The sequence below is a fragment of the Capricornis sumatraensis genome, chromosome 2 (assembly GCF_032405125.1).
Source record: "Capricornis sumatraensis isolate serow.1 chromosome 2, serow.2, whole genome shotgun sequence".
Taxonomy (NCBI): Eukaryota; Metazoa; Chordata; class Mammalia; order Artiodactyla; family Bovidae; genus Capricornis; species Capricornis sumatraensis.
In genome coordinates this window covers 203,493,709-203,521,031 of record NC_091070.1, presented here as the reverse complement: position 1 = coordinate 203,521,031, position 27,323 = coordinate 203,493,709, and the positions used below count along the sequence as shown (strand labels likewise).

At 45.6% G+C, this 27,323-nt stretch overlaps 2 protein-coding genes across 2 annotated transcripts in view; one reads left to right on the top strand and one right to left on the bottom strand.

The window, feature by feature from the left end:
- Positions 1-1,596: 1,596 nt before the first annotated feature.
- On the bottom strand, positions 1,597-8,271 carry EBNA1BP2 (EBNA1 binding protein 2). The gene is made up of 9 exons (XM_068965901.1): positions 8,053-8,271; positions 7,886-7,969; positions 7,513-7,682; positions 6,791-6,914; positions 5,125-5,214; positions 4,088-4,163; positions 3,768-3,861; positions 1,843-2,005; positions 1,597-1,715 (listed from the first exon to the last, which is right to left on the bottom strand). Exons 1-9 carry the CDS (start codon positions 8,116-8,118, stop codon positions 1,665-1,667), a joined length of 918 nt encoding a protein of 305 aa, XP_068822002.1. The 5' UTR covers positions 8,119-8,271; the 3' UTR covers positions 1,597-1,664.
- Positions 8,272-8,684: 413 nt separating this feature from the next.
- Positions 8,685-27,323, top strand: part of CFAP57 (cilia and flagella associated protein 57) — a 66,877-nt gene continuing 48,238 nt past the window's right edge. Inside the window, exons 1-7 of the mRNA XM_068961777.1 lie at positions 8,685-8,841; positions 13,035-13,351; positions 15,384-15,670; positions 17,850-18,057; positions 20,809-20,961; positions 24,890-25,029; positions 26,902-27,067. Coding sequence (XP_068817878.1) covers positions 8,685-8,841; positions 13,035-13,351; positions 15,384-15,670; positions 17,850-18,057; positions 20,809-20,961; positions 24,890-25,029; positions 26,902-27,067 — 1,428 coding nt within the window. The remainder of the gene's footprint in view (positions 8,842-13,034; positions 13,352-15,383; positions 15,671-17,849; positions 18,058-20,808; positions 20,962-24,889; positions 25,030-26,901; positions 27,068-27,323) is intronic.

Genomic DNA, 27,323 nt, shown 5'->3' with positions numbered 1-27,323 from the left:
CAATTCCCTCTTCCAGTTACTCACTTTTATGAAATGCCATGTGGGTTTATTGCTGAAGATGAGGAGGCAACAGAACTGCTCTCTTTGCCACCTGTGCGTGCACTGAGTAACACGTGCAGTGACCCATCACCCACAGACTTTGACAGAAGCAATTTGGGGTCACTAACCATTGTGTATCTTTTAGGCAGTGGTTTCATGGACTGAAGAGCCAGCAGCAAAATCTCTACTTTCCACAGTTACTCGGTTAACAATACTTTGGTAACTGAAAGGTGAACAGTGTTGTCCAGGAACTGCTATTGATACGGTATCCTGACAGCTGAAGTCCGCACATATTGGTACAAAGCAAGAACAGCCTGGTCTTGGTCATGGCAACTACTAGCATCCTACCCATCCTTCCATGCATGGAATTACATTTTAAAGCAACGTGAGAGCTAATACTGAATGTAGCCTAATTATACTTTAAGAGTTGGAATGATAAAGTGATATAAATAAGCTCTATAATGTATATCTCTGAAATTAAGTGATTCCATGTTATAAAAAGAAAAAAAAAAGGAAAGAAGGTACATCATCCAAACCCTACAGAAGTATTCAAATCAGTAATTTACTTTTGTCCCTACTAGTGTAAACTCTGTCAATCTTAAAACTCTCCTATGTTCCACTCATAATTCAAAGTTTCTTACACTAAGGCTCCTAACTGGAATTACTATTCATTACCCTATTCACTACTATTGTACAAACTGTCAAAACAGGCTGGGGTAAAACACTGTGGTCTTCTGAGAATATGACCTATGTGCTTAGACTTTTGTTCACTGAAATTAGTTTACAAGAACTAAACTCATTCTTTTTGTTCTAGGAACAGTATCATAGGAAACCAGAGAGATCTTTTAGGTACCAATGATGCTACAAGAAGACCATGCAAAAATGAGTTGTTTTTTCTGCTTAAGCATCTAGAGTTCTCAGATATTTGTAGCCTCAAAATGTCTAAACTGGAATGGGGGCGGGGGCGGGGTGTGGTGAGGGGTGGGAAGCTGTCTTCCCTTCCTACCTCTCAAGACAGAGAAAATCCCAACATGAAACATGGCCTGCTCACAACGTTCAACCTGCACACAGCTCCAAGCCGGCACTGGAGTACTTCAAATAAACACACACCACATGGCTCAGCAGACATTATGGAGAACCACCCCACCCAGCAAAATAATCCCACGAGGATATGTACTCTTCATTACACAGCAGGCAGTGTGCTAAGCATTTTGCACATATTAACTCACTGCTGACAGGAACCCTCTTTGGTAGATTCTATTATCATGTCTATATAGAGATGACAGAGCACAGAAAAATCAACTTGCCCAGGGTCAAACAGCAAGCACACAGCAGAGCCAGGTGTCAAACCTGGCAGTCTGGCCCCAGAGTCCATGCTTTTAACCTCCACAGGGCTCGTTTATTTATTATCATTAAATGGCAATATTATTTAATATGTAAAAGTAACCTCTAAATCTTTTAGTCCTGGGTTTTTAACCAAGAATATATATTTCTCTGAAAATTTTTCTTTAGTTTATTGAAAGAATTTTTACAAAAAGAAGCTAACAGAAGGGATCCAATTGCCTTGTGAAATCCCAAGTCCCTATCTCTTTTTCTTGGTGGCTGTATACAAAGATGCGGCTTGTTCAGTGTCTTCTGCTCTTCATTTTCTCTCTTGTCCGTTTTCCAGGTCTTTTCTGCAGAAAAGGAAATACCACGTGTGTTCACACAGCAGTTGGCCTTGGTCTGGACACAAGGAAAGAAAGGGAGGGGGAAGGGAGGGGCGGGAGTGGAGGCTGCTCAGCCCCCTCACTCCATACTCACATTTGGTCCTTTCTTTCCAGGCCTCTTGAGGCCCCTGCCATGAGCTGTCTTGGCCCGGAAGCTGGATACATCATCATAGCTCTCACGAGTGTTCCACTTGGAGCCTTTCTTCTTCCCACCATAACCAAACTTCTCGTTTTTATAGCGTCTCTTGGCATTAGGCCTGGAAAAAAAGCAGTCTTATAGGTTACCCTCAACACTGCAAATCCTGACAAATGTTACAATCCAACCATACCCTCAGTTTCCTCTCTGTAAACGAAGCCTGTAGATACTACTGTACCCAAAATCTCATCCTTGACCCAGTATTTCTACTCTATAAACTCCCCAGACAAGATCATCTACCTACAGCCTTAACCACCAGAGCAGGAAAACAAAGCAAGAATCAGGGAAAGATCTATCATGTGGCTCATCATTTATCTTCAGAGCCCATGGACTGTAGCCCACCAGGCTCCTCTGTCCATGGAATCTTCCAGGCAAGAATACTGGAGTGGGTTGCCATTCCCTTCTCCAAGGGATCTTCCACGCTCAGGGATCAAACCGAGGTCTTCTGCATTTCAGGAAGATTCTTTACCATTTGAGCAACCTGGGAAGCCCCATTTTTAAACTAAATCTTATTAAATCACCCTCAGTTGTTCCTAGTCCTCCCAAGGATATTAAACGCAGTTAATGTTCAAGTGTAATACATGTTAAAACCGATCATCCCACAGGAATCTCAATTCACCATATCCGAAGTCATAGTCACCTCCCTCCTAGACTGGTTTCACCTCCTGTATCTACAGCCTAACTTGAGGTTGGTGGTTCTACCATATACTCAGCTGCCCACACTATAACCTAGAGTGGATTATAATTCCTTCTTTCATTCTCTTCACCCAGCTCAATTACTGAGTGCTGCTAATTTGACCTCTTGAGTATTTCTTCAACCAATTTTCTCTTCTCTACCCCTATTACCACTTTCAGGTCATTATCCTTGTTCTCTGGACTTTTTAACGGTCCCCTGATCAATTTCCCTGCCTCCCTCACTTACACAAGTACCACTGTAATATTGAAAACATGAACATGACCTGCTCACCACTTTAAGTAAAGCCCATGAGCACCTCCCTGACTGCTGGAAATATCCCAGGCTCCTCACAACACTGCCCTGCAATCAGCCCAGGTCCTGCCAGCTACACCTCACCACTCCCTGCCTCACGGTAACCCCCATGACACCAAATGCTGGCTGTTTCTCACGCACAAACCTGCTGTTCTCATCTCTACACTTCTGCTCATTCATGTTCTTCCATCTTCCCCAAACCCATGTCTCTCCTGCTCTCCTGGTTAATTCCTACTCATCTTTCAGACTAAGCTCCAGTGAACCCTTCTCCAGGAAGCCATCCCCAGACTCTGACCCCTGGACCATGTCACATATTTCTAAAATGGGCTTCCAGACTTCTCCCTCAATGCCTCTATCACAGCATGGACTATATTATACAGATATAATCATTCTCCTCAGGATGGGTGTCCAGGAATGCATAAAGGTGAACAAAAAGAAGCAATAATAATATCCAAAATTATCCCTTTTAATCTTTCTAATATAAGAGGTATTTACAATTTTTTTTTTCATTTTCACAGATGAGGAAAATAACATTTAGGAAGGTGAAGTAACTTGCTCAAAACTACCCTCCTAATGAGAGACAGAACCCAGATCAGAACACTAGGTCTGCACACAACCCTCACACATGAGGAATCAACTTCTACTGCGTATTCACTGAAATCACCTCACTTGAACCTTCAAGAACTGATGTGGCTGAACGGGCCCATCACAGGGCCCACAGGTCTGGCCGCAGGCACAGCCACACTCCGTGCACTGAGGCCACACCAGGAACTGAGGCCACACCAGGAACTGCGGCCCTGCATGCACCGCCACCAAAACAGAATGCAGCACTCACCCCTTCTTCATTTGCTGGCCTTTGGCTCCTTCTTTCGTGCTCCGTGCAACAGGCTTCTGATCTCCCTCAAGGAAGTCCAGTTTATCAGAGAAACCTGGGAGTGAAGTACTTTGATCAGCACCACAGTGTTTTAAAAAAAAGATTCAACTTCAAAAGAAGGATGTTACTTATGGAATTGGTATTAAGAGGCACATCTTGCTCCCCACACCATTCCCAAATGTGAGGTCCAATAGTTCCAAATCAATCCAGCCTTCAGATGTGTTTGATAGAATCAGCAGGTACCCCTGCTCCCCTGCAGCCTTATGAGAGAAGACACTCACCTTTCTGATATTTCTTAATGGCACTCATCATGTGTGATTTCTCCTTCTGCCGCTTCTGAAGAACCTCTGTTTGCACCTGGATGTGGACACAGGACTGTTACACCCACTCCAAACCAGCACTCCAAATGTCTACAGTCTCTCAGTGACCAGGCTGTGCCACCACTGAGCACTGACTGTGTGCCACAACCACGTTAAGGCTCTAAGTAGAGTCTCAATTTCTCATCCCAACAACCCGGTGAAGCAGAAATTGTTATGACCCCAAAACGAACCACAGAGACACTATAATTTGCCTAAGGCACACAGCAAGTGTGGAGATGAGATTCACACCCAGGCAGTCTGCATTCTTACCCATGACACAACCTGCTACAAAACTGCACAAATCATGTTTACGTCAACATCCAATTCTCACCCTAATTATATCTGGGCAGACTAAATACCTAAACCCTGCTGGTAGGCATGAAAATATCAACAGAGAAAACAATCCCCCCAAAAAACAAACCAAAAAAAACTTTAAGGATAAAAAGAGATGCTTAAACTCTAAGGCAGGATTTATCCATCCCAACACTATGACAGTTTGGACAGGATCATTCTTTGTCAGGGGGAAGCATGGCCTGTCCTATGCATTGCAGGATGTTTAGAAGCCTCCCTGCTCTCCACCCACAAGCTGCCAACTGCACACTCCCCTCCACGGTGTTGACCACCAAAAATGCCTCCAGACATTGCCCAGTGTTCCCTGGTCAAACAAAATTATCCCCCATCAGACTGTGCTGGGAGGTCAGGTTTGGAAACCACTGATCTGGACCCAGCTCTTCACAGTACAAGTATGTAAAGTACAGCCCAGAAAAGTGCCTGACTCGCTTATACTTCTGGTGACACAGAGGTGTCCAGGAGGGATTGTGTTTGTGGACACTAGCAACCCACGCTGCTATGAGATAGTAAACACACAATGGAACACACACCAGGCACAGAACCAACTCAGACCAGGCAATCTATGGACAAACACCCTTGGCCCCATCCCTGTCTGTTGTCCTTCCCACCTTCTTTCCATATTTTCTAAGTGCTCGCAGCTGCTTAGCCTTTTCCGACTTCTCCATGGCGGCCTGTTTAGCCTGCAGTTTCTGTCGAATCTACAACACAAAATGTTGTCAGCTTATGTTAATTGAAAATGGCATGGAAGCTGCTTAGGGTGCATGCAGCAGGGAGCAGACACACTGTGGAGTTCAAAGGAACCTTGTGAATCATCTACTCCAAGCCCTGTGTTTCATACACAAGGACAAAAAGGCCCCAAAGCTAACACCTTTATTCAAGACACCAAAAGTCTCAGCCTTGGAACCACAACATCAAGGTGACCTTCTTATTCCCAGTGTGCTGTTTGCTCTATTAAACAAAACAGCTTGCTTGCCTCTGAATCAGGAGAAAAGACTAACTTCTCTCCATCCATACCGTCTGCAGACTGTGGTGAAACCAGTATGCAACTTTAGCCTCCTTCTCCAGTATACCAACTGCACTATAAAAACTCAAACAGATATCAGGTACCTAGCCGTTTGCATTAAACATATACATTTTAGTTAAAGAATGAACAGTTATGAATTTGAATGTGCAGAAATGGGTCTGGGTTCGTCTCTGGATTAGCTTCCTTGAGTACCACTGAGACAAGAAAATCCAGCTTGAGACCCAAGGGAACTATTTAGATATATCTTGGATTAGACATTGGTAATTCTCTGCCTCTCAAAGTTGAATAAGGACCAAATTCTACCTAACTGTTCAGTTCAGTTCAACTCAGTTCAGTTCAATCACTCAGTTGTGTCCAACTCTTTGCGACCCCATGAACTGCAGCACACCAGGCCTCCCTGTCCATCGCCAACTCCCAGAGTTTACTCAAACTCATATCCATTGAGTCGGTGATGCCATCCAACCATCTCATTCTCTGTCGTCCCCTTCTCCTCCGGCCCTCAATCTTTCCCAGCATCAGGGTCTTTTCCAATGAGTCAGCTCTTCACATCAGGCGACCAAAGGATTGGAGTTTCAGCTTCAGCACCAGTCCTTCCAATGAATATTCAGGACTGATTTCCTTTAGGACGGACTGGTTGGATCTTCCTGCAGTCCGAGGGACTCTCAAGAGTCTTCTCCAACAGCACAGTTCAAAAGCATCAATTCTTCAGCGCTCCGTTTTCTTTGTAGTCCAACTCTCACATCCATACATGACTACTGGAAAAACCATAGTCTTAACTAGCCTTAACTTAACTTACCTAACTGTAAATTATGCCAAATCTGAGCCATATATTAATCCTTCATTCTAGAGCAGAGAAAAACTGAGGCTCAGAGAAAGGTAACTGACTACAAGTTATAATGCTGCCCCGGCAACGGCAGGAAAGAACTGTTGTCTCTTCCAAACACCATGCCATGACCATGCCAGCTAGGAGATGCATAAAGATCATCTTTATCTTAGGGACCACACTTCTTACATTATCTTTCTCCCTTAACTGTTTTTATTAGGAAAAAGTCAACCTTACATTTGTCCAACTGGTGTTGATTAGCATGAATCTGACATAGATAACTGAGATAATAATTTTCCTCTGACAACTGGCTCCCTATTAATGTGGTTATGCCTTTGTTTGTTTGAACATTAAGGGAGACAAGCCAGCTGTATAGACTTAAGTACAAAGCTTCAGTTTTCCAGAGAAAACCTTTTCCATTTCTTACCTTCTGCATCTGCTGATCAGACTTGGCCATCTCTGCAAAATAATCCGTAGGCCGCTTGGTAGGCACTTTGAGCTGATGGAGGCGGGGCAATACTGCAAGCACCGCTGCCTGGGCTTGACGGTAGCTGCAGATGTAGGACAAAGTGTGAAATAAGCTAAGGCAGAGAGGTCTTACATCCTTCTGACTGCCTCTCATAAGGTATCCAAGGTCGGAAGAGCCCGCAACACCTGACCTCCACCAGCAAGAACACACACACAAACAAAAATGGTAATAAAACCTCATTAACTCAGGAGAAATTTAGATATACACTCTTTTAAAAGGGGTGGGGAGTATTGCTTAAAATGAATTAGTAGTTTAACAGAATGACCACTTTAGAAGTGCTCACTAACTTACAAATGCCAATTACACATTCTTATTTAGTCACTAAAAAAAAAGTCTATATAAGGATCCCACATAAGCAACGTTTTGTTCTCATAATCAACTGCACAAAAAAATTTAAAACTTAGTATTTGAAAATAAACTGGACTTTAAATTGTGACTGCTGGACCACGGGGCCTTTCTCTCAACCACGGAGCATCTCCTACTCCTTAGTCCAAAGAAGCTTTCCTCCCTACTCCCAGGCTTAGGACACCTCGGAGGAACACATGCTCACGGCTTCCACCCTCTCCCCACTCTCTAGCACAGGGACCCACAACCTTTCCCACACTTGAAAGCATACATACAAGCTCATCTCACGCTTAAAGTCATCTTCTGGATCAACAGCTTTCGGATCCTGGTTCTGGGATGTTGACTGAGGTCCACTGATTTCTGGTACCGGACCCAGGGTCACATCAAGCCTTTCAACCCATTCCAGATCCCGCTTGAATTCAGCCAAACACTGCTTCAGGCCATTCTAGGAAATTCAGACACCAAGCTCACAAAAAGATAACAGGCCAACAAATGAAGTGCCAGCCTCCAAGACCCCGACAGGTAGTTGACACTCTTGGCAATGCGCAGGTTGTGTCCTTCCTAGAACTAGAACGCAGTCTCTGGAGCACAACAGTGCCTCGCGCGCATCCCAAGTCTAGCATCCTCCGACCGGGCGCCCGAACTCACCACGTCGTTCAAGGCCTTCTTCGGCCCCTCTAGCACCACGTTGAGGCCTGGCTTCAGAAGCCCTCGGGAAAACGCCTCCTGCAACTACAGGGCACGTTCTCCGGTGAAAACGGGAGAGTGAGGAACCCTCTTCCTCGCGCAGTCGCGCGAGCTCGGATGATACCTACCTCTCTGTCTGTGACAAGAGAGTCATCAGAATCGGAGTCCGAACCTGAGAGCGGGGGGGTGTCCATCTCACCGCGCGCGAGTCCACACCTACCGGAGGACGCGGAGTAGCCCGAGCCCCCCGCGCCTGGAAAAGGGCGCCCCTCGCCGCTGCCGCTTTACAGCCTCCTGCCCTCCTGCAGCGGACCCACGTGGACTCGAACGGCACGGGACCAAACAGCGGCTCCTGAGCTCTCTGAGCAAAAGACTTCCGCTTCCGGGTGCTGACATACTTCCGGCTTGCCGTTGCTATAGGAACCGCTCCGGCGTCGGTGAGTGCCGGGTTGCTTCGGATTCGTAGGGGTAGTACACTGGACACACGCGTGGTCTGCTGATACAGAGAGCAGAAGCTTACAGGTGGGAGAGATCCCTGGGGGTTGTCCAGAGGAGCAGGAAGCCGCGAGGGCGAAAGGAACGAGCAGACGCAGGAGCCGGGTCTGGGGCACCCGCGGAGATTGCTAAGGGGAGGGGGCGGAGGAGCAGTTCGGAGGCGGAGCCACGGGCTTGTCGCGGGGCGGGTGCGGCCGGGTGGGCGGGGTTTCGCGCGTGTCCGTGCTCACTAGCTGCGTTGCATCTTTAGCGGAACTACCCGACCATGTCCACTGTGGTAGCTCAGTCGCTGCATGTTTTTGGTCTTCGATCCCACGTGTCCAACAATGTCTTCTTCTTCGATGAACAGATCATTATATTTCCTTCAGGAAATCACTGTGTGAAGTACAATGTGGATCAGAAATGGCAAAAATTCATTCCAGGTAAAACTGTTTCCAATCTGACACCTAGGTAACCGTGTGAACCAAATGTAACACCATAATCCCAAAAGGACGATTGAAAGAAAACTTTTTTGGACAACTTGAATATACATATAGCTTTATAGATGTAGAAGAAATACATGTCTACTTGCCTTATTTTAATGTATAGATTAATGAATCTTCCATAAAGTCACATGTAAAATCCTGTTAATTTAAAGGTACTTATTTTCACTGTGATCTAATGGAAAAAAATTCTTTTGAAGAGTTTCATGCATCTTCATTATCACTCTCCTTGCCATCACCAGGGCTGCTTTTTGACTTCTCTAACAGTTTTCTAGAGTACACCACTTTCATTACAGACCTTTTGAATCCATTTATGATGAAAACACTAGAGATTTTACCCCAGGTCAGAAATAACCATTCGTATACTGTAACATTTGGGTTTGTTCACATTGGTCCTGCTAATGATATACATGATTTCCATACCTTCGCCACTCTTTTCCACTGTTTTCTGCGCTCAACCTCTTTTATTGTGACATGCATACAAAAGACTGTATACTACATATGTGTAGTATTTTAAAAACTATAGTAAAATGAAGCTTTGAAAATCTACCAAAAGGAGAGCAAATAGTGCATTACCAGTTCCAGTGTTTCTCCCTGACTCCATTCATCTCCCATGTGCCCACTCTCACTCCATCCTGGAATTTGTAATTATTCCCTTATTTCTCTGTATAGTTTTACCACATATTTATCTGTCTGGCCTTATGTAAGATATTGTTTTTGTTTGTGCTACTTTCCAACTTCATATAAATGTAATGGTAGTGTATGTATTCTGTGACTTGCTTCTCTTGTATAACAACATACTGTGGGATTCATGCCTTTTGTACATGCTAACTGAGTTCTTTTTATTACTATGCAGTATTCCCTCATATGACTCTAATGTCTCAAGTATATTTATCCATTCTAGTGTTGATGAATATTTGAGAACCAACATTTTTTCTTTTTTTTTTTTTGCTTCTCTGGTGGCTCAGATGGTAAAGAATCCGCCTGCAATGAGGGTTCAATCACATGGGGTTCGACTTGTGTTTGACCCCTGGGTTGGGAAGATCCCTTGGAGAAAGGAACAACTACCCAATCCAGTGTTCTGGCCTGGAGAACTCCGTGGACAGAGGAGCCTGGCAGGCTACAGTCCATGGGGTTGCAAAGAGTCAGACACAACTGAGTGACTCTCACTTTCATTTTTTTTGCTATTTCAAACCAGGCTGCTGTAAGCATTCTTGCATTCAAGTGTTCTCATCTACTTGTGCAGAGATTCTCCAGGGCACACACCAAAACAGTGGTGTGGCAGTACTAGTTCACACGGCTGTTACCCCACAACCTCACCACCGCTTGCTATTGTTCTACTTCTAATGCTTTGTGCATTGACCCACTACCAATGAGGATGAGTATCTTTTCACATGATTAAGGGGCTACTCCTGATTAATCTTCTGTGCAATGTCTTGTTTAAATCTTTTATCCATTTTCTATGTTTTGGGGGGTAATTTTCTTACTGATTTATGGTCCCTCTATATTTTCTGTATGCTAATCCTCTGTCAGATATATACATACTACAAATAATTTCTCCCAGTTTGGGGCTTGTGTTTTCTTCCTCCTTATGGTATCTTGATGGACAGAAATTCTTGGTTTTAATGAAATCAAATTTATCAACCTTACTCAAACTTATTAATATATTCTCCTATAGTATGTCTTTGATACACTCCGCATTTACCTTTCATCTTTTCGGCTCTGGGTTAGGAGGGTGCTGAGTGTGTTAGGGGAATAGTGAAGAACCCAGTATGCCTGGAGCAGAGTGAATAGAGGAGGAGGAGTGAAAGGTGAAGCAGAGAAGTAAGCAGAGCGACATCACATGGGCTTTGAGATCAAGGGCTGCTACTCTGAGTAAAATGAGAAGCTGGGATGGAGGACTCTGAGCAGAGCGACATGATCTGACTTATGTTTCAAAAGGTTCCTTCTGGCTACTGTTCAGAGAATAGATTTAAGGAAGGGCAAGAGAGGAAATAGGAGACCAGCTGAAGGACCATTGCTGTAATCCAGGTGGGAGAACATAGTGGCTTGGAGCAGGTAGCAGGTAACAGGGATGGTGAAAAGATATCAAAGCCTGGCTCTATTTTGAAAGTGGGGGTGACAGGTTTCCTCATCGACCTGATGTAGTTGGGAGAGAAAAGGAAGAAACAAGGGTTTTGGCCTGAGCAACTGAAAGGATGGAGTTGCTGCTAATAGAGACAGGAAAGACTGCAGAAGGAGCAGGTTTTGTGTGGAATGTTAGTATTTGACATGGGAAGACTGAGATGCCTGCTAGATATGCAGATAGGATCTTAAGTGAGCACGTCGATGTCAATTCTTACCTGGAGAGTTCCATGGACAGAAGAGCCTGGCAGGCTACAGTCCATGGGGTAGCAAAGAGTCAGACACGACTGAGCAACTAACACTTTTTCGATTTCAATTGATGTCAATTGTGGATTCAAGAGAAAGAGGCCCTGGCTGGTGATAAAAACTTGAAGGTTGTTAGCATAGAGGTGAAATACAAAGTCCTTAGAATGAGGACTTCCCTGGTGGTCCAGTGGTTAATTCTGCACTTTCAATGCAGGGGACATGGGTTCCGGGAACTTAAGATCCTACATGCTTGCAGCATGGCCAAAAAATAATTTTTTAAAAAAATCCTTAGAATGGATTAGATCACCCAGGGAGTAAATGTGTTTGTGAAAGGAAAGAAGGCTAAAGATTGGGCTGTGGGGCCTTCCTACATTTAGTGCCAGGAAATGAGGAAGAACCTGGAAAAGAGTCTTTGGAGGAGTAGCCAAAAAGAGGAAATCCATATAGGAGGTAAACATATTTCAAGGAGAAGTCAGTCATCAACTAGGTTAAAACAACAGAAAAGTATTTACAAACTGCAATCAGTCAGCACATGTTAAGCACACACTGGGGAGTCAGGCCCTAGTGATTAAAAGAATGAATAAGCCAGAAAGCCAGGGCCCGTGGCCTCCAGGAGCTCTCAGCATTGTAGTGGGGACAGGTATGTATTCAAATGAGCACTGGGACTATGTAAATGAGCAGGACACCTGCTAGGCCAGGCACAGCCCTGGTACAGAAGCACAGAGGAGGGGAGTAACCTGTTGTCCATTGCCTTCCCCTGGCAGTCTTGTCTACACTCACACTTTCAACGCCCCACCATGACTTTTACCTCCGATCTGTATTTCAGTCCAAACTTCTCCCCTAGCTTTCATCATATCAAGCTGCCTGCTAAGACCTCTTTACCTGAAAGTTCCACAGTACGTATCTCACACACAATATATCCAGAATCAAATTTATCATTTCCTTTTTTCTCCCTCTTTCCTTGAGATTGTACTTTGCAAGGTATCCAAACACATAATAAAGATATGCTTACAAAAATAAGCTAGTCCTAGAATAAATATCCCAGAAACCCAATAATACACAAATAAATGAATACAGTGGACAAAGGAATATATAAATGAATTTCAGTTCAGTTCAGTCGCTCAGTTGTGTCGACTCTTTGCAACCCCACGAACCGCAGCACACCAGGTCTCCCTGTCCATCACCAACTCCCGGAGTTTACGAAACTCATGGCAACCCACTCCAGTATTCTTGCCTGGAAAATCCCATGGATGGAGAAGCCTGGGAGGCTACAGTCCATAGGGTCGCAAAGAGTCGGACATGACTGAGCGAAAAGTGAGGGAAGAATATGGAGTGCTGGCTGTTTAGGGCATAAAGGCCTGTTATCTGACCCTGCTGCACCTTCCAGACCCATCTAGGTCATCCGTGGCTCACAGAGGATGCTCAGCCATCGCGCACTGTGTGTAGTTCCCCCACCATCTACACCCTTTCTCACGTCCACACCTTTGCCCCTCCTGACCTGCCCACCCCCATCCTGTTCTCACTTTGTCCTCTTTTAGGAATCCTTCCCTGACTTCTCCCACCACGGCCTCAGTGAGGGGCCCATCCTAGTTATTTTCAAAATAGCCAAGGCACAGCTGTACTGAAGGATACAGGGATCAACGGTTACCTGTTTCTGCACTTTTCTCCTGTTGCCTCGGCAGCACCCACCACGGTGCCTGGTTTGTGCTGAATCTCAGTGAATGCATGGTCGCCCCTCATCAGCCCCTCTCCTCTGTTTGCAGGCTCAGACAAGAGTCAGGGCATGTTGGCCTTGGCTATCAGTCCCAATCGGCGCTACCTCGCTGTCTCGGAGACGGTGCAAGATAAACCTGTCATCACCATTTATGAACTGTCAGCCATCCCCTGCCGGAAGCGCAAAATCCTTAATAGTTTTGACTTCCCAGTTCAGAAGTTCATTTGCATGGCTTTTTCTCCAGACTCCAAATACCTCTTGACTCAGACTTCACCTCCAGAATCAAACCTTGTCTATTGGCTGTGGGAAAAACAGAAAGTCATGGCCATTGTTAGAATCGACACTCAGAACAATGCTGTCTATCAGGTACTTCCCAGAATAACAAATATTATGCAAATTATTTAAAAATAGTACAAGCTGTCTCTCACTGAATGCTTTCTATGTGCCAGGAATAGTGCTGATTTCTTAAAATGCATTTGGGAATTTGCCAAACAACCCTATATAAAGTATACATAATTATTGTCTCTGTTTTAAAGATGAAGGAACTGAGGCTCCAACAATTTAGCAGAACCAGGACTCCCTGACCCTAGGGTCTATGTTCTTTATTTTGGCCCAGAACTGCTTACTAGTCACAAGTCAGGTTCAGAGGCAATTTGATCAATTTGCTCTCTCTCCCCAGACCTGGCCTCTACTGGGAAGCATTTCTGGGCAGTGGGAAGACTTCAGGAAAGTGGTGTGAGGTCGTAAATGTTTGGGAAGCTATCCATGAAATTGCAGTTATGTGAGGAGCAGAAGTTTCTATTGTGCTCTGAAGGTAAAATGCAGAGGATGTGTCAGGAGGCTGGTTGGGTCCCAAGGAGGCTTTGCTTGGAGCAGTCAACCTGGTCTGAGATCTAGTGCTCAGTTGTACAGGTCCACGCACAATTCTGTTCGGGTTCAGAGATACTGGCTAATCAGCTTCTTAGGCACAGACTCTGTTATTCTCACAAGAGGCTGGCGTGTGAACCAGCATGTCACAACCAGAACACACATCATCTATCCAGTGTGTTTCCTCCCTTGAGAAGTGAAATTGTTAATCAACAGGTTGCTTGGTGATTACAGAATCAGAGCAAAGACAAGTAGAGCCTGAAGATTATTTCATCCAGGTCATAGTAAGGCATGCTGCTGCTGCTGCTAAGTCGCTTCAGTCGTGTCCGACTCTGTGCGACCCCATAGACAACAGCCCACCAGGCTCTGCCATCCCTGGGATTCTCCGGGCAAGAATACTGGAGTGGGTTGCCATTTCCTTCTCCAAGTAAGGCATGCTACAGCATCCTAGTCAGAGCAGGGAGCACCTTGTCTCAAACAGATTCAGGAAACATTCACCAGATGCCTGCTCTGAACCTGCCACTGGGGATACAGAGATGAAAAAGGCACAGCCCCTACAGGTGCTCACCATCCAGTGTGGGTGACAGATTGACTGTGACTGCAAATGGGGATGAGGGTAAAGGTAAAGGAGGCCTAGTCCCTGACATGTGACTCCTTCTCCCTGGACAGGCCACAGAAACCTGCCTGACCCTCATTTGTCTGTTTTTAGCTGAACTTTCATTCTGTTTTGCTAACACAGAGTATGGTGATTGTCAAGACCTGCTCATCCTGCTTTTTGGTCTTCATCAGATGACTTTTGAAGGTTTCCTAATTTGACTCATGGACCCTATAAATATAATGGACATAGATCTGTCCTCTTATCAAATATGTCTTAAAATTATATGATTTAGTGATGTTTAAAGGAAGTTATGACCAACCTAGACAGCATATTCAAAAGCAGAGACATTACTTTGTCAACAAAGGTCCGTCTAGTCAAGGCTATGGTTTTTCCAGTAGTCATGGATGGATGTGAGAATTGGACTGTGAAGAAGGCTGAGTGCCAAAGAATTGATGTTTTTGAACTATGGTGTTGGAGAAGACTCTTGAGAGTCCCTTGGACTGCAAGGAGCTCCAACCAGTCCATTCTAAAGGAGATCAGTCCTGGGTGTTCTTTGAAAGGACTGATGCTAAAGCTGAAACTCCAATACTTTGGGCCACCTCATGCGAAGAGTTGATTCATTGGAAAAGACTCTGATGCTGGGAGGGATTAGGGGCAGGAGGAAAAGAGGACGACAGAGGATGAGATGGCTGGATGGCATCACTGTCTCGATGAACGTGGGCTTGGGTGAACTGTGGCAGTTGATGATGGACAGGGAGGCCTGGCGTGCTGCAATTCATGGGGTCGCAAAGAGTCGGACACGACTGAGTGACTGAACTGAACTGAAAGGATCCTGAAAACTACTTGGACTAACTAATAATTAGTTAAATGGGAAATAATTCCATCAAGTTTAGTTTTATGTCTCATTTTCTTTCATTCTTTCATATTTTACAGGTGAGCTTCAATCCCCAGGATAACACGCAGATTTGTATCACTGGAAATGGGATGTTTAAGCTTCTCCGTTTTGCCGAGGGAACCCTGAAGCAAACTAATTTTCAGAGGGGAGAACCCCAAAATTATCTCGCCCACACCTGGGTGTCTGATGACAAGATTATTGCTGGCACTGATACAGGCAGACTCTTCCTCTTTGAATCTGGAGATCAACGCTGGGAGACAAGTATCGTGGTCAAGGAGCCCACCAGCGAGACAAAGAACCTGGGGGTGATCCAGGAATCAGAGAGGTAACAACGCCCTCTGGGCTGGAGCTCTTAGAAAAACGCACTCATCTTGCCAATAGCAACACCCCTAAAACAGCACTCTTTAAAAATCATTCCTTTATCTTTTCTAGTGTTCATCCATATTCAGGGTCAAATTTGATGTTTATAACCATAACCTAGATACAACTATTTTTATTTTTATACCTAACCTCATTTTATAAGTGTTTCCCTGGTGGCTCAGATGGTAAAGAATCCATCTGCAATGCAGGAGACAATCCTGAGCTGGGAAGATCCCCCGGAGAAGGGAATGACTACCCACTCCAGTATCCTTGCCTGGAGAATTCCACGGACAGAGGAGCCTGGTGGGCTAGAGTCCATGAGGGTCACAAAAAGTCAGACACAACTGAACAACTAACAGTTTCACAGACTGGTATGACTTAGTCTTCAAAACTACCTATCTTTGAAAATATGTTTTCTACTGGCTTCCCAGTTTACTAAATCAATTAAATAAATATCCATCAAGCCTTTGCAATGTGCAAGGCATCTTGCTAAATGCTGGGGACACCGTCCTTAGGACCTTATAATTCGATAGGAAGCAGCAGACTAATAAGGAAATACCAGGAAATGTCAGTCGATGTGACAGAAGTGTATGGACCAGAGAAGGGGCTCAGGATGAAGCTGCCAGTTCCAACTCTGCTGCAGCCGATCATAGTCATCTCTCACTCATGTTGGACAGCACCATTGTGTGGTCTAGAGACTGCCCTAGACGCTCTGTGCATAACCTCGTTTAAGCCTTACCCACCCTACGTAGTACATATTATTATCACACCCATATCGTAGACTCTAAGAGGTTGAATGCCTCACCCAGGATCACAGCACTGTTAAGTAACAGGCCAGGATTCAAAGCCAGATGTCTGATCCCAGTACCTGAGCCTGCAATCAAGACAACACCCTGTAGATTCCTCTTCTTCAGTGTCTTTGGGTTCACCCATTTGTACCACTCCCATGCCAATGACATTTCCTTTTTGTCACGATTATGTTGAGAACTTCCTAATAAGGCCATTTCCCTCCAGGTTGCTGTGTTCTCCATCTTTGAGTGAGTCCAGGACTCCAAGGATAAAGCTCACTCTTGACCTTGGCCCGCATGTCCCTGCTGCTCTGACACTTCTCTGTATCTGCAGCATCAGCGCTTGCCTCTGTCTACCGCATATCCCTCATGCAGTCTCCTACTTCTGGGCTCAGTCTGCCCCTACACTGACCCCACTCCTCTGGACACTGCCACATCCCTCTCTGTCCTTCCGGTCTCAGCTGGGAGCCCTCAGCCTCTGCTCATCTCAGACAGCTGTTCTTCTTCTATATCTGTCCTTAGGTTTTCTTGTTAGCTGATAACCGGCCACTGCCATCCTACTCAGCAGTCCCTGAGAGTCCTTATCATACGCCCCCTAGACCATCAGCTTAGGAACTGGGTCAACTTATTTATCATTGTTTCACAGAGTCGTTAACATAACTCTGGTAAATGTTATATGAATGAATGAGTGAATGCAAATATGCATAAATGAATGAAAGAGAAAGAAAGGAAGGGAGGGGAAAGGGGAGGAAGAAGAGAAGGAAGGAAGGAAAGAAAGGGAAAGGGAGGGAAGGGAGGGAAGGAAGCCAAAACCTGGATTTAAATCTCAGCTCTTCCCCTTACTAATTGTGTGATCTTGGAAATGACCCCTCTGAGCCACTTTTTTCTAAACAACAAAATGAGTATGATAATAAAAACAGTGACCACAGAGGATTGCAAGATTTCCATATAAGCGTATAACCTTCCATCTCCCATGGAGCCCCAGTAGCACTCCCAGCCAAAGGGGCACATTTAGGCCATGGGAAGGGGGCTCATGCTGAGTGGTTTCTCCCATCTGCATGCATGCTAAGTCTCTTCAGTTGTGTCCAACTCTTGGCTACACTATTGACTGTAGCCTGCCAGGCTCCTCTGTCCATTAGATTCTCTGGACAAGAATACCGGAGTGGGTTGCCATGCCCTTCTCCAGGGGATCTTCCTGACCCAGGGATGGAACCTGGGTCTCCCGCATTGCAGGCAGATTCTTTACCATCTGAGCCACACTCCCACACCCAAGGACAGTCCTTCTTTCTCATCGCTGGCACAGTTCGTCTCCTTGGAATCGTCTCTGTTATCTGTGTGTGCTATTTTCTTTTCCAGCCTGATTGAATTTCCAGCAGTCACTTCCCCGGTCCCTTCCTACGAGCAGGTCATGATGACCAGCAGCCACAGCCAGCTGTCGCTGCCCCAGGTGTTTGCCATCGCAGCCTATTCAAAGGGATTTGCCTGTTCTGCTGGGCCAGGGAGAGTTCTGCTGTTTGAGAAGATGGAAGACAAGGAGTTTTACCATGAGAGCAGGGAGATCCGGGTAAGGAGGGGAGGAAGCAGCAATCCTGGGGTCCAGCTGGCGTCTGTCCTCCAGGAGCAGAGCACTGATGCAGCGTTTGACGCAGGAAAGGAGGCTGAGGGCAGAGCACAACGGGACTCAGCCATTTGTCCTGAGGGCAGTTTTAGGATGGACTGGACAGAGTTGCGGTATAGAAATAGGGAGCTCTGGATCTGAATCCTGGGGGAGAACCTGGGCAAATTGTTTTCTCTTCAAGTTCAGTGTTCCCGTAATGTATATGGATATTTTACCATCAAGAACACCACCTGATATGGGACTTCTCTGGTGGTCCAGTCGCTAGGCTCTGCACTTCCAATGGAGAAGGCAGTGGCACCCGACTCCAGTCCTCTTGCCTGGAGAATCCCATGGACAGAGGAGCCTGGTGGGCTGCAGTCCATGGGGTCGCGAAGAGTTGGACACGACTGAGCGACTTCACTTTGACTTTTCACTTTCATGCATTGGAGAAGGAAATGGCAACCCACTCCAGTGTTCTTGCCTGAAGAGTCCCAGGGACAGGGGAGCCTGGTGGGCTGCCGTCTATGGGGTCACACAGGGTCGGACACGACTGAAGCAACGCAGCAGCAGCAGCAGCAGCAGCACTTCCAGTACAGGGGACCTGGCTTCTAGATCCTTGGTCAGGGAACTAGATCCCACTTGCTACAGCTAAGAGTTTGCACGCTACAGCTAAGATCTCGTGGGCCACAACGAAGACCCAGCACAGCCAAATGAGTAAATAAATATCTTTAAAAAAGAAAACTACCTGGGTTTCCCTGGTGGCTCTGAGGTTAAAGCGTCTGCCTGCAATGCGGGAGACCTGGGTTCGATCCCTGGGTCAGGAAGATCCCCTGGAGAAGGAAAAGGCAACCCACTCCAGTACTCTTGCCTGGAAAATCCCATGGACAGAGAAGTCTGGTAGGCTACAGTCCATGGGGTTGCAAAGAGTCTGACACAACTGAGCAACTTCACTTTCACTTTCACCTGGCATGCAGCAGGCATTCAGTAAATATTTGGGGAAGAAATGATACAGACTTCTGTGGAGAGAGATTTCACCTGGTTGGGGAAGAACCAGGAAGGTTTCAAAGTGTTTGAAGGTCATCACTGAAGAGGGGTTGTAGAGGATGGGTAACATTAGACAGGAAGAAACAGATCAGGAAGTCCAGGTAACGGGAACAAATTAAGCAAAGGTACCCCTGACAGGGAGCAGTGGTGTGTCTGGGAGATATCTGTTCCCCAGCGGAGGGGCCTTAAGTCACTTGAAGGGAACGAGAGGACCAAGGCTGGTGAAAAGATGGCAAACGCCAGCCTGAGGAGTGAGTGTGTAAACGGGCAAGGCATGCTGCTTTCAGTGGAGAAGCACTATGCTTGAGAAAAGTGATCTGCCTGTGATATTAATACACGGTGTGGGCGATTTGAAGGCATTGGATATGGAGTGGTAAACACACATTGAGTGATTTAGACTTGACTCAAGGTTTCCTGGCTGAGTGACTTCACATGAGTTGCTGAATGTAGCAAACCTGTGTCTCTTCATTAAGGAAACAGCTCACCCTGGTGGTTATCTGTGGATTAAACATCTGTGTCATCACTGGATGCAGTTCAGTTCAGTTGAGTCGCTCAGTTGTGTCCAACTCATTGCAACCCCGTGGACTGCAGCATGGCAGGCTTCCCTGTCCATCACCAACTCCCGGAGTTTACTCAAACTCATGTCTATCACGTTGGTGATGGCATCCAACCCTCCCATCCTCTGTTGTCCCCTTTTCCTCCCACCTTCAATCTTTCCCAGCATCAGGGTCTTTTCCAATGAGTCAGCTCTTCACATCAGGTGGCCAAAGTATTAGAGTTACAACTTCAGCATCAGTCCTTCCAACGAATATTCAGGACTGACTTCCTTTAGGAAGGACTGGTTGGATCTCCTTGCAGTCCAAGGGACTCTCAAGAGTCTTCTCCAACACCACAGTTCAAAAGCATCAGTTCTTCAGCACTCAGCTTTCTTTATACTCCAACTCTCACATCCATACATGACTACTTAGTGTTTCCCAATTTCAAGACTGAGACAGGATGAGAACCCAGCAGGACACTGAGAAGGCGAGGTCGTTCACTCATTCAGTCAACAAACGTCTGTCGGTCGCCTGTCAGGGGCCAGGCTCCAGGGTGGGGCCTGAGGTGGGCACATTGGATGTGGCGCTTCCCCCACGGACCTCACTGCGGAGGGTGCGAGGCCACACCGTGCAGTCACTGAGCGCCTGACATGTGCCAGGCCCTGCTCCAAGCATCAGAGGACACAGAGGGAACAGACAAGGTCCCCGGTCCACAGCCCTATTCCACTCTATGCAGTGTGACACGTGGGCCAACAGAGGGAACTCCTGGGTGCTGTGGGCACAGTGAGGGACTGTCAGGGCCCACGCAGCCCAGGGCGGTCAGGGAAGGCTTCCCAGGGCCCTCGCTGCCCAGAGAGAGCAGAGGGAGTAGACTTCATGAGGACGGGCTAGGAGGTGCCGAGCAAGACAACTCCACGCAGAGGGAGGGCGGCACAAGAGTCCAAGGCGTTCAGGGGAGGAAGGTGCCCAGGTCACTGCTGCAGGCTCTAGGAAAGCCCAGAAGATGAGGGCTGAGCAGGGCATCGGGCTTTGGTGATAAGGAAATTTCTGAAAGCTGCGAGTATCTGAGAGCATCTTAAAGTCCAAGGACACCTGACAATGCAGAGGCCTGCTGACCGCCGTCCTGTGTCTCGGGCAGATTCCTGTGGATCCACAGAGCAATGACCCCAGTCAGTCGGACAAACAGGACGTGCTCTGCATGTGCTTCAGCCCCTCCGAGGAGACGCTGATCGCCAGCACCAGCAAGAGCCAGCTCTACAGCATCACCATGTCCCTGACGGAGATCAGCAAGGTGAGTCTCGCCAGCAGCGCTTCCTGCCAGCCTGGGGACGGGCCACCACTGGGCAAATTTTGATCCAGTTCCTGAGCATAAGCCCATTCACCCCTTCATAACAAAGCAAAAGAAACTCTAATTTCAATATGTCCTTGGAGGAGCACTCCAACATCCGCAGGGGGCCAGGGTGGGGGACGCCAGAATCTGATTGTTGTAGCCTCTTTGAATGGCATCACCAACTCGATGGACATGAGTTTGAGCAAGCTCCAGGAGTTGGTGATGGACAGGGAAGCCTGGCGTGCTGCAGTCCATGGGGTTGCAAAGAGTCAAACACGACAGAGTGACTGAACTGAGGCTCTTTGGAGAACACCTTGGAGGTCCCTCTCAGATTTAAATTGTACCTATCTTTTCCTCAGCAAGCAAGTGTACTTCAGGTATTTAATGTACTGCAGTACCTGCTCCTGTGCAGAGACGTTTATGTGTAAAGATTTATCATTGCTTTTGTTTTTAAATAATAAATGAAGCCAGTATGAATACACTGTCGATATTGCAGCAAAAAGGATAAAAAAGAAGCACTTTGTACTTATAAAAGGTTCATTTTATCAAGCAGACATTACAGTTTTAAATTTGTATGCAGATAATAGCATGGACTCAAAATATAGCCTGCAGACTTTGGCAGAACAACAAGGAAAATAAACCACCTACAATCACAGGAGGTTTTAATATATCTTTCTCAGCAATGATGGTTTTTAAAATAATAACACTATTGAGTTACTCATATACTATACAATTTACCTACTTACAGTGTACAATTCAATGGTTTTTAGTATATTCATAGAGTTATGCAGCCATTACCACCATCAATTTTAGAAGATTTCTTCACTCAAAAAAAAAAAAATGCCCTTTAGCTATTGCTCCCATCATCCCATCTGCCTCCCCCCAGCTCTAGCCAGTCACCAATGTCTTGTGTCTCTATAGGTTTGCCTTTTCTGAATGCTTCATAGCAATATGTAGACTCTTGTGACTGGCTTCCTTCACTAAGCACAGTGTTTTCAAGTTTCATTCATGTGCGAGCGTGTATCAGTACTCCATTCCTTTTCATAACCAAATAATAGTCCATTGCATGGATATACCATTTTTGTTGGTCTAATCATCAGTTAATGAATATTTGGGTTCCTTCCACCTTTTGGATATTACAAATACTGCTGCTATAAACATCTATGTACAAGTTTTTCTGTGGAAATACGTTTTTATTCTTCTTGGGTATATATCTAGGAGTGGAATTCCTGAGTCAAGCAGGAACTCCATATTTAACCACTTAAGGAACAGCCAGATAGTTCTCCCCTAAGTGCTGAACTGTTTTATATTCCCATCAGCTGTGTATGAGTGTTCTAATCTCTCTGTATTTTTGTCAGCACTTATTCTTATCTGATGTTTAATTTACATTCATAACAGCCGTTGGTCTGTGGTTTTCTTGTGATGCCTTTGTCTGCATTTGGTATTGGGGTAATACTGACCTCACAGAATGAGGTGCAGAGATAAGGTGGAAAAGAGAGAGTTGCTTTTGTTTCAACACAAGGGAGATTTGAGTGTATTTAAAAGCTTGTAGGCTAATATGTAACTTATTCTGTCATATACCCCAGACTAAGACATTTTTATCATTTCCACGTGGGGGGACCTCATTCACAAAGACTCAGAAAGGACTGATTTGATGGCTGGATCTTCAGTCTGTCTGCTTTCTCCATGGAGAGGGGTGAGCTCACTGCATAGAGCTTCTCTCCCTGCTGTTAGGCGTGCCTCTCAGAGGGAAGGTTGCCTGGAAAGGAGAGAGCCAGACCAGAGGGCGGGATCTCCCGTAGAGTGGAGTGTTTTCACTCTCACTTCCAGGATGTGTAAGTCTCCTGCCTGTCTCCACATGTACACTCCACCCTTAGGCCCCCGAATGATACTCTGTTCGGCTGCCAGAGTGATCTTTTCAAAGCCCAGATGTGGTTGTCGCAAGATTCACATGTTCCACCACCTCCACCGTCGTCACAGCCTCAGCCCCTCGGTGACCTTCCGGTGCTCTGAGAAGAACTGGACTAGGAGCACGGGGCTGGGTGATGTCTGGCCCGGGCTGCGCTCTGCAGCCTCATCCCATCACTCCACCTGATAGAACGGGCCCTTTGATCACTAGGACTCTGCATGGTCCTTCTGCCAAAGGCATCAGCATTCCTGCCTCTGCATGGGGCACTCACACTCTCCTCTTCCCCACATTAGTTCTTGTTAGTTCTTGCTCAGCCTTCAAGGGGGAAGAAAGCTATTAGGAATGTGCTAGTAGAGACAGGGAGGTTGAAGATATTAGAGAAAGTATGGGAACCAGGTGGAGAATGGACATAGTCTGTGCCTACCCCCTGTTGGCTCAGATGGTAAAGAATCTGCCTGCTATGTGGGAGACCTAGGTTCAATCCCTGGGTCGAGAAGATTCCCCTGGAGAAGGAAATGGCTACCCACTCCAGTATTCTTGCCTGGGAAATCCCATGGACAGAGGAACCTGTCAGGCTATAGTCCATGGGGATCGCAGAGAGTTGGACACAACTGAGTGACTTTCAGTTTTACTTTTCACCCCCTCTTTCTGACAGCCCTGCACCTCTTTCTGATATAGCAGAGGGCGGTAGAATAGATGCAGGTAGTTTCTAAGTGGGGAAGGGTCTGAATTTGAGGGATTTGCCAGTTCAGCCTATGTCTTGGCTTGTGAGCAAAGTATATACACCTCATTGAGTTTCCCAATCATCACTTCTCATGCAGAAGTCCCAGGTATAATGCTTCTGATAACAAACACTTGAAATCTACATGTAACATGCAGACTGGTGCAATATGATACATATTAACTTAAAATCATTCACCCAGTTCTCCTAGCTGCAGCTGATGGACTCATACAGTCTCTCTGCAGAGAAATTTGGGAGTACTCATTAAGATCCTTAACACCATCCAGACCATTTTGCCCTGTATTCTATTTCTAGAAATGTATCTGTTATGTGGGGCCCAACCTGTTAGTAGTGAAGCCATCAGCTAGGAATGCTGGAGGCACTCACCCACGGCTGCATCTCTCCCAGCAAGCCCCACACACACTTCCCCCACCAGGGCCAGTGCTGGGGCCAGACAGGCCCTTTTGGTTCTTATTACAATTGAAGGATGCACTTGAGAAAAATCCATCAGGGAACACTGAGGAACAAGATTTCTTACTCAGAGGTCCTGGAGGGCACACAGCATGCCCAAGGGCCATATGCAGTGAGGGAAGGGTGGGCCAGGGGCTCTGCTTTTATCAGGGTTTGAGGATGGGGTGTCAGGGTTTCAAGAGTTCACTATTTATTTAATGCTCATTTAGCCACGAGTGTGGGAATTAGGGTACAGGAAGAGTGGAATCATTCAAGAAGTCAGTTATTTAAGTATCCAGGGCTTTCTACAAAAGGGATCTTCAAGGGTGGGAGCAGCAATTCTTTAGATGGTTGTTTTGCTGGTAACTGCATCATATAACTGCAATATGTTTATTCAAGCTGGAGGTCCTTTGAAATAGATGCCTTGAGACTCAAAAACTTACTGTCAGGCACTTACTCTACAATATCTAAAGAAGTAATCAGGGAGATACACAGACTTACTTGCAAGAATATTTAGTCCATGTTACCCCCTTGATAGCAAAAATTTGGAGACCACCTAAACATTCCCACAGTAGAAGAATGGATAAATTAAATCCTGGTATATTTATAGAATAAAATATTTTATGTCCATTAAAATGTTTTAAAATAATAATAGCATGGGAAAATATGGATTATGTTAAAACAACTTGTCCACAGTCTGATTTCTGTGCATCTGGACTAATTAACATCCATAAGCAGTAATGAGAGCTGGAGTGCCTGGCCAGTCTTTTGCTTCCTCTGCTCAGTCTGATTCTGTGTGATTTCTCCAGGGGGAGCCTGCCCACTTTGAGTATCTGATGTACCCATTGCACTCGGCATCCATCACTGGTCTAGATACTTGCATCCGCAAACCCCTCATTGCCACCTGCTCTGTGGATCGGTCCGTCCGCCTCTGGAATTATGAATCAAAGTAAGAAATGAAAGGCTTTGCTACTGGGGTATGCAAGATTTTGGTTGTTAAATTTTTCCATGCAAATTATTTTAGAGAGTTTTCAATTTTAATTACTTAGAAGCTTTCAGCTGGAAACCATTTATAAAAAAATCAAGTCCGTCAGACTTCCTTTTTCTCTTTTCACTCTTTCATGAGCTGCTTTATTGACTATGCCAAAGCCTTTGACTGTGTGGATCACAATAAACTGTAGAAAATTCTGCCTCTTGAGAAATCTGTATGCAGGTCAGGAAGCAACAGTTAGAACTGGACATGGAACAACAGACTGGTTCCAAATAGGAAAAGGAGTACGTCAAGGCTGTATATTGTCACCCTGCTTATTTAACTTATATGCAGAGTACCTCATGAGAAACGCTGGACTGGAAGAAACACAAGCTGAAATCAAGATTGCCGGGAGAAATATCAATCACCTCAGATATGCAGATGACACCACCCTTATGGCAGAAAGTGAAGAGAAGCTAAAAAGCCTCTTGATGAAAGTGAAAGAGGAGAGTGAAAAAGTTGGCTTAAAGCTCAACATTCAGAAAACAAAGATCATGGCATCTGGTCCCATCACTTCATGGAAAATAGATGGGGAAACAGTAGAAACAGTGTCAGACTTTATTTTTTGGCACTCCAAAATCATTGCAGATGGTGACTGCAGCCATGAAATTAAAAGATGCTTACTCCTTGCAAGAAAAGTTATGACCAACATAGATAGTATATTCAAAAGCAGAGACATTACTTTGCCTACTAAGGTCTGTCTCATCAAGGCTATGGTTTTTCCTGTGGTCATGTATGGATGTGAGAGTTGGACTGTGAAGAAGGCTGAGCGCCAAAGAATTGATGCGTTTGAACTGTGGTGTTGGAGAAGACTCTTGAGAGTCCCTTGGACTGCAAGGAGATCCAACCAGTCCATTCTAAAGGAGATCAGCCCTGGGATTTCTTTGGAAGGAATGATGCTAAAGCTGAAGCTCCAGTACTTTGGCCACCTCATGCGAAGTGTTGATTCATTGGAAAAGACTCTGATGCTGGGAGGGATTGGGGGCATGAGGAGAAGGGGATGACAGAGGATGAGATGGTTGGATGGCATCACGGACTCAACGGACGTGAGTCTGAGTGAACTCCGGGAGATGGTGATGGACAGGGAGGCCTGGCGTTCTGCGATTCATGGGGTCGCAAAGAGTCAGACACAACTGAGCGACTGAACTGAACTGAACTGACCTGATGAGCTAGAAAATCACTTTGTACTTTATGAAGTGTTTACTTATGTCCCATACACTATTCTTGGCCCTGGGGACATAAAGAAACCAATATCTCACCTCCTTCCATATCCTCCTGTGTCCTTTGACCTTTCCTGTCCCCTCGCCACTGCCCTGTCCCCTCCCCCACCACTGGATGGGTTCTTTGTTTCATGGAGCTCTCCAGATCATTGTTTCCTCCTTTCAATCCTGATCACTGCCCCAACAACCCTCAGCTTCCAGCGATTTTATCCTCCAGCCACAGCTTCCCTGAGAATCTCCAGCCTAGATTGGCCCCAGAATATAACTTCTTTGCTTTTACATATAGCTGCTGGGGCTGCTAGGGAAAAAACTGTGCAATACTTCTGAGTTGGAGATCTGAATGGAGCTGTGTCTTCAACATCCCTAAACACCCCTTGATCAGTCCCTTCACATGCCATACTCATTGCTGAACACTATCCTCAAGTAACCAAAATCTAGAAAAAGAGGCACCAATAATTACAAGTAATAAAGTATCTCAAATGCCATTATAAAAATACATACCAGATACAATGGAATGCTCAAGGGACTTAAGTCAGCTAGACTTTTATTCAGTAATGTATCTTTTTCACAGTTCTTTGGAACTATTTAAGGAATACCAAGAAGAAGCTTATACAATCAGCCTTCACCCATCTGGACACTACATTGTAGTAGGGTTTGCTGACAAACTACGCATTATGAATCTACTTATTGGTGATATACGTTCTTTCAAGGAATACTCCATCAGAGGGTGCAAAGAGGTAAGAACTTCTGGAGGTAAGTATCTTGGAAAGTCAGAGTTGAAATATCACGAACTAACACAGCTGAAGAGGTAGACCAAAGAATGTCTTAGAGAATTTTAGTGGCTTAAGAAAAATCCAATTTTTCCACCAAAGTTACTGAGTATATTGGTCCTATCCCTTTTCTTTTTTGCCCACCAGAGTACATCTTTGAACCAAACTGTGTGAGATCCCACCTGCAATCTGTCCTCTCTGGGACTGTGAAGTAATGTTTTTT

Coding starts and splice junctions, on each gene's coding strand:
- EBNA1BP2 (XM_068965901.1), bottom strand. CDS start 8,118: ATGGACACCCCCCCGCTCTCAGGTTCGGACTCCGATTCTGATGACTCT. Junction 4,164..5,124: donor TTAGAAAATATGGAAAGAAG/GTGGGAAGGACA, acceptor GTCCACATCCAG/GTGCAAACAGAGGTTCTTCA. Junction 3,862..4,087: donor CATTAAGAAATATCAGAAAG/GTGAGTGTCTTC, acceptor CTTCACTCCCAG/GTTTCTCTGATAAACTGGAC.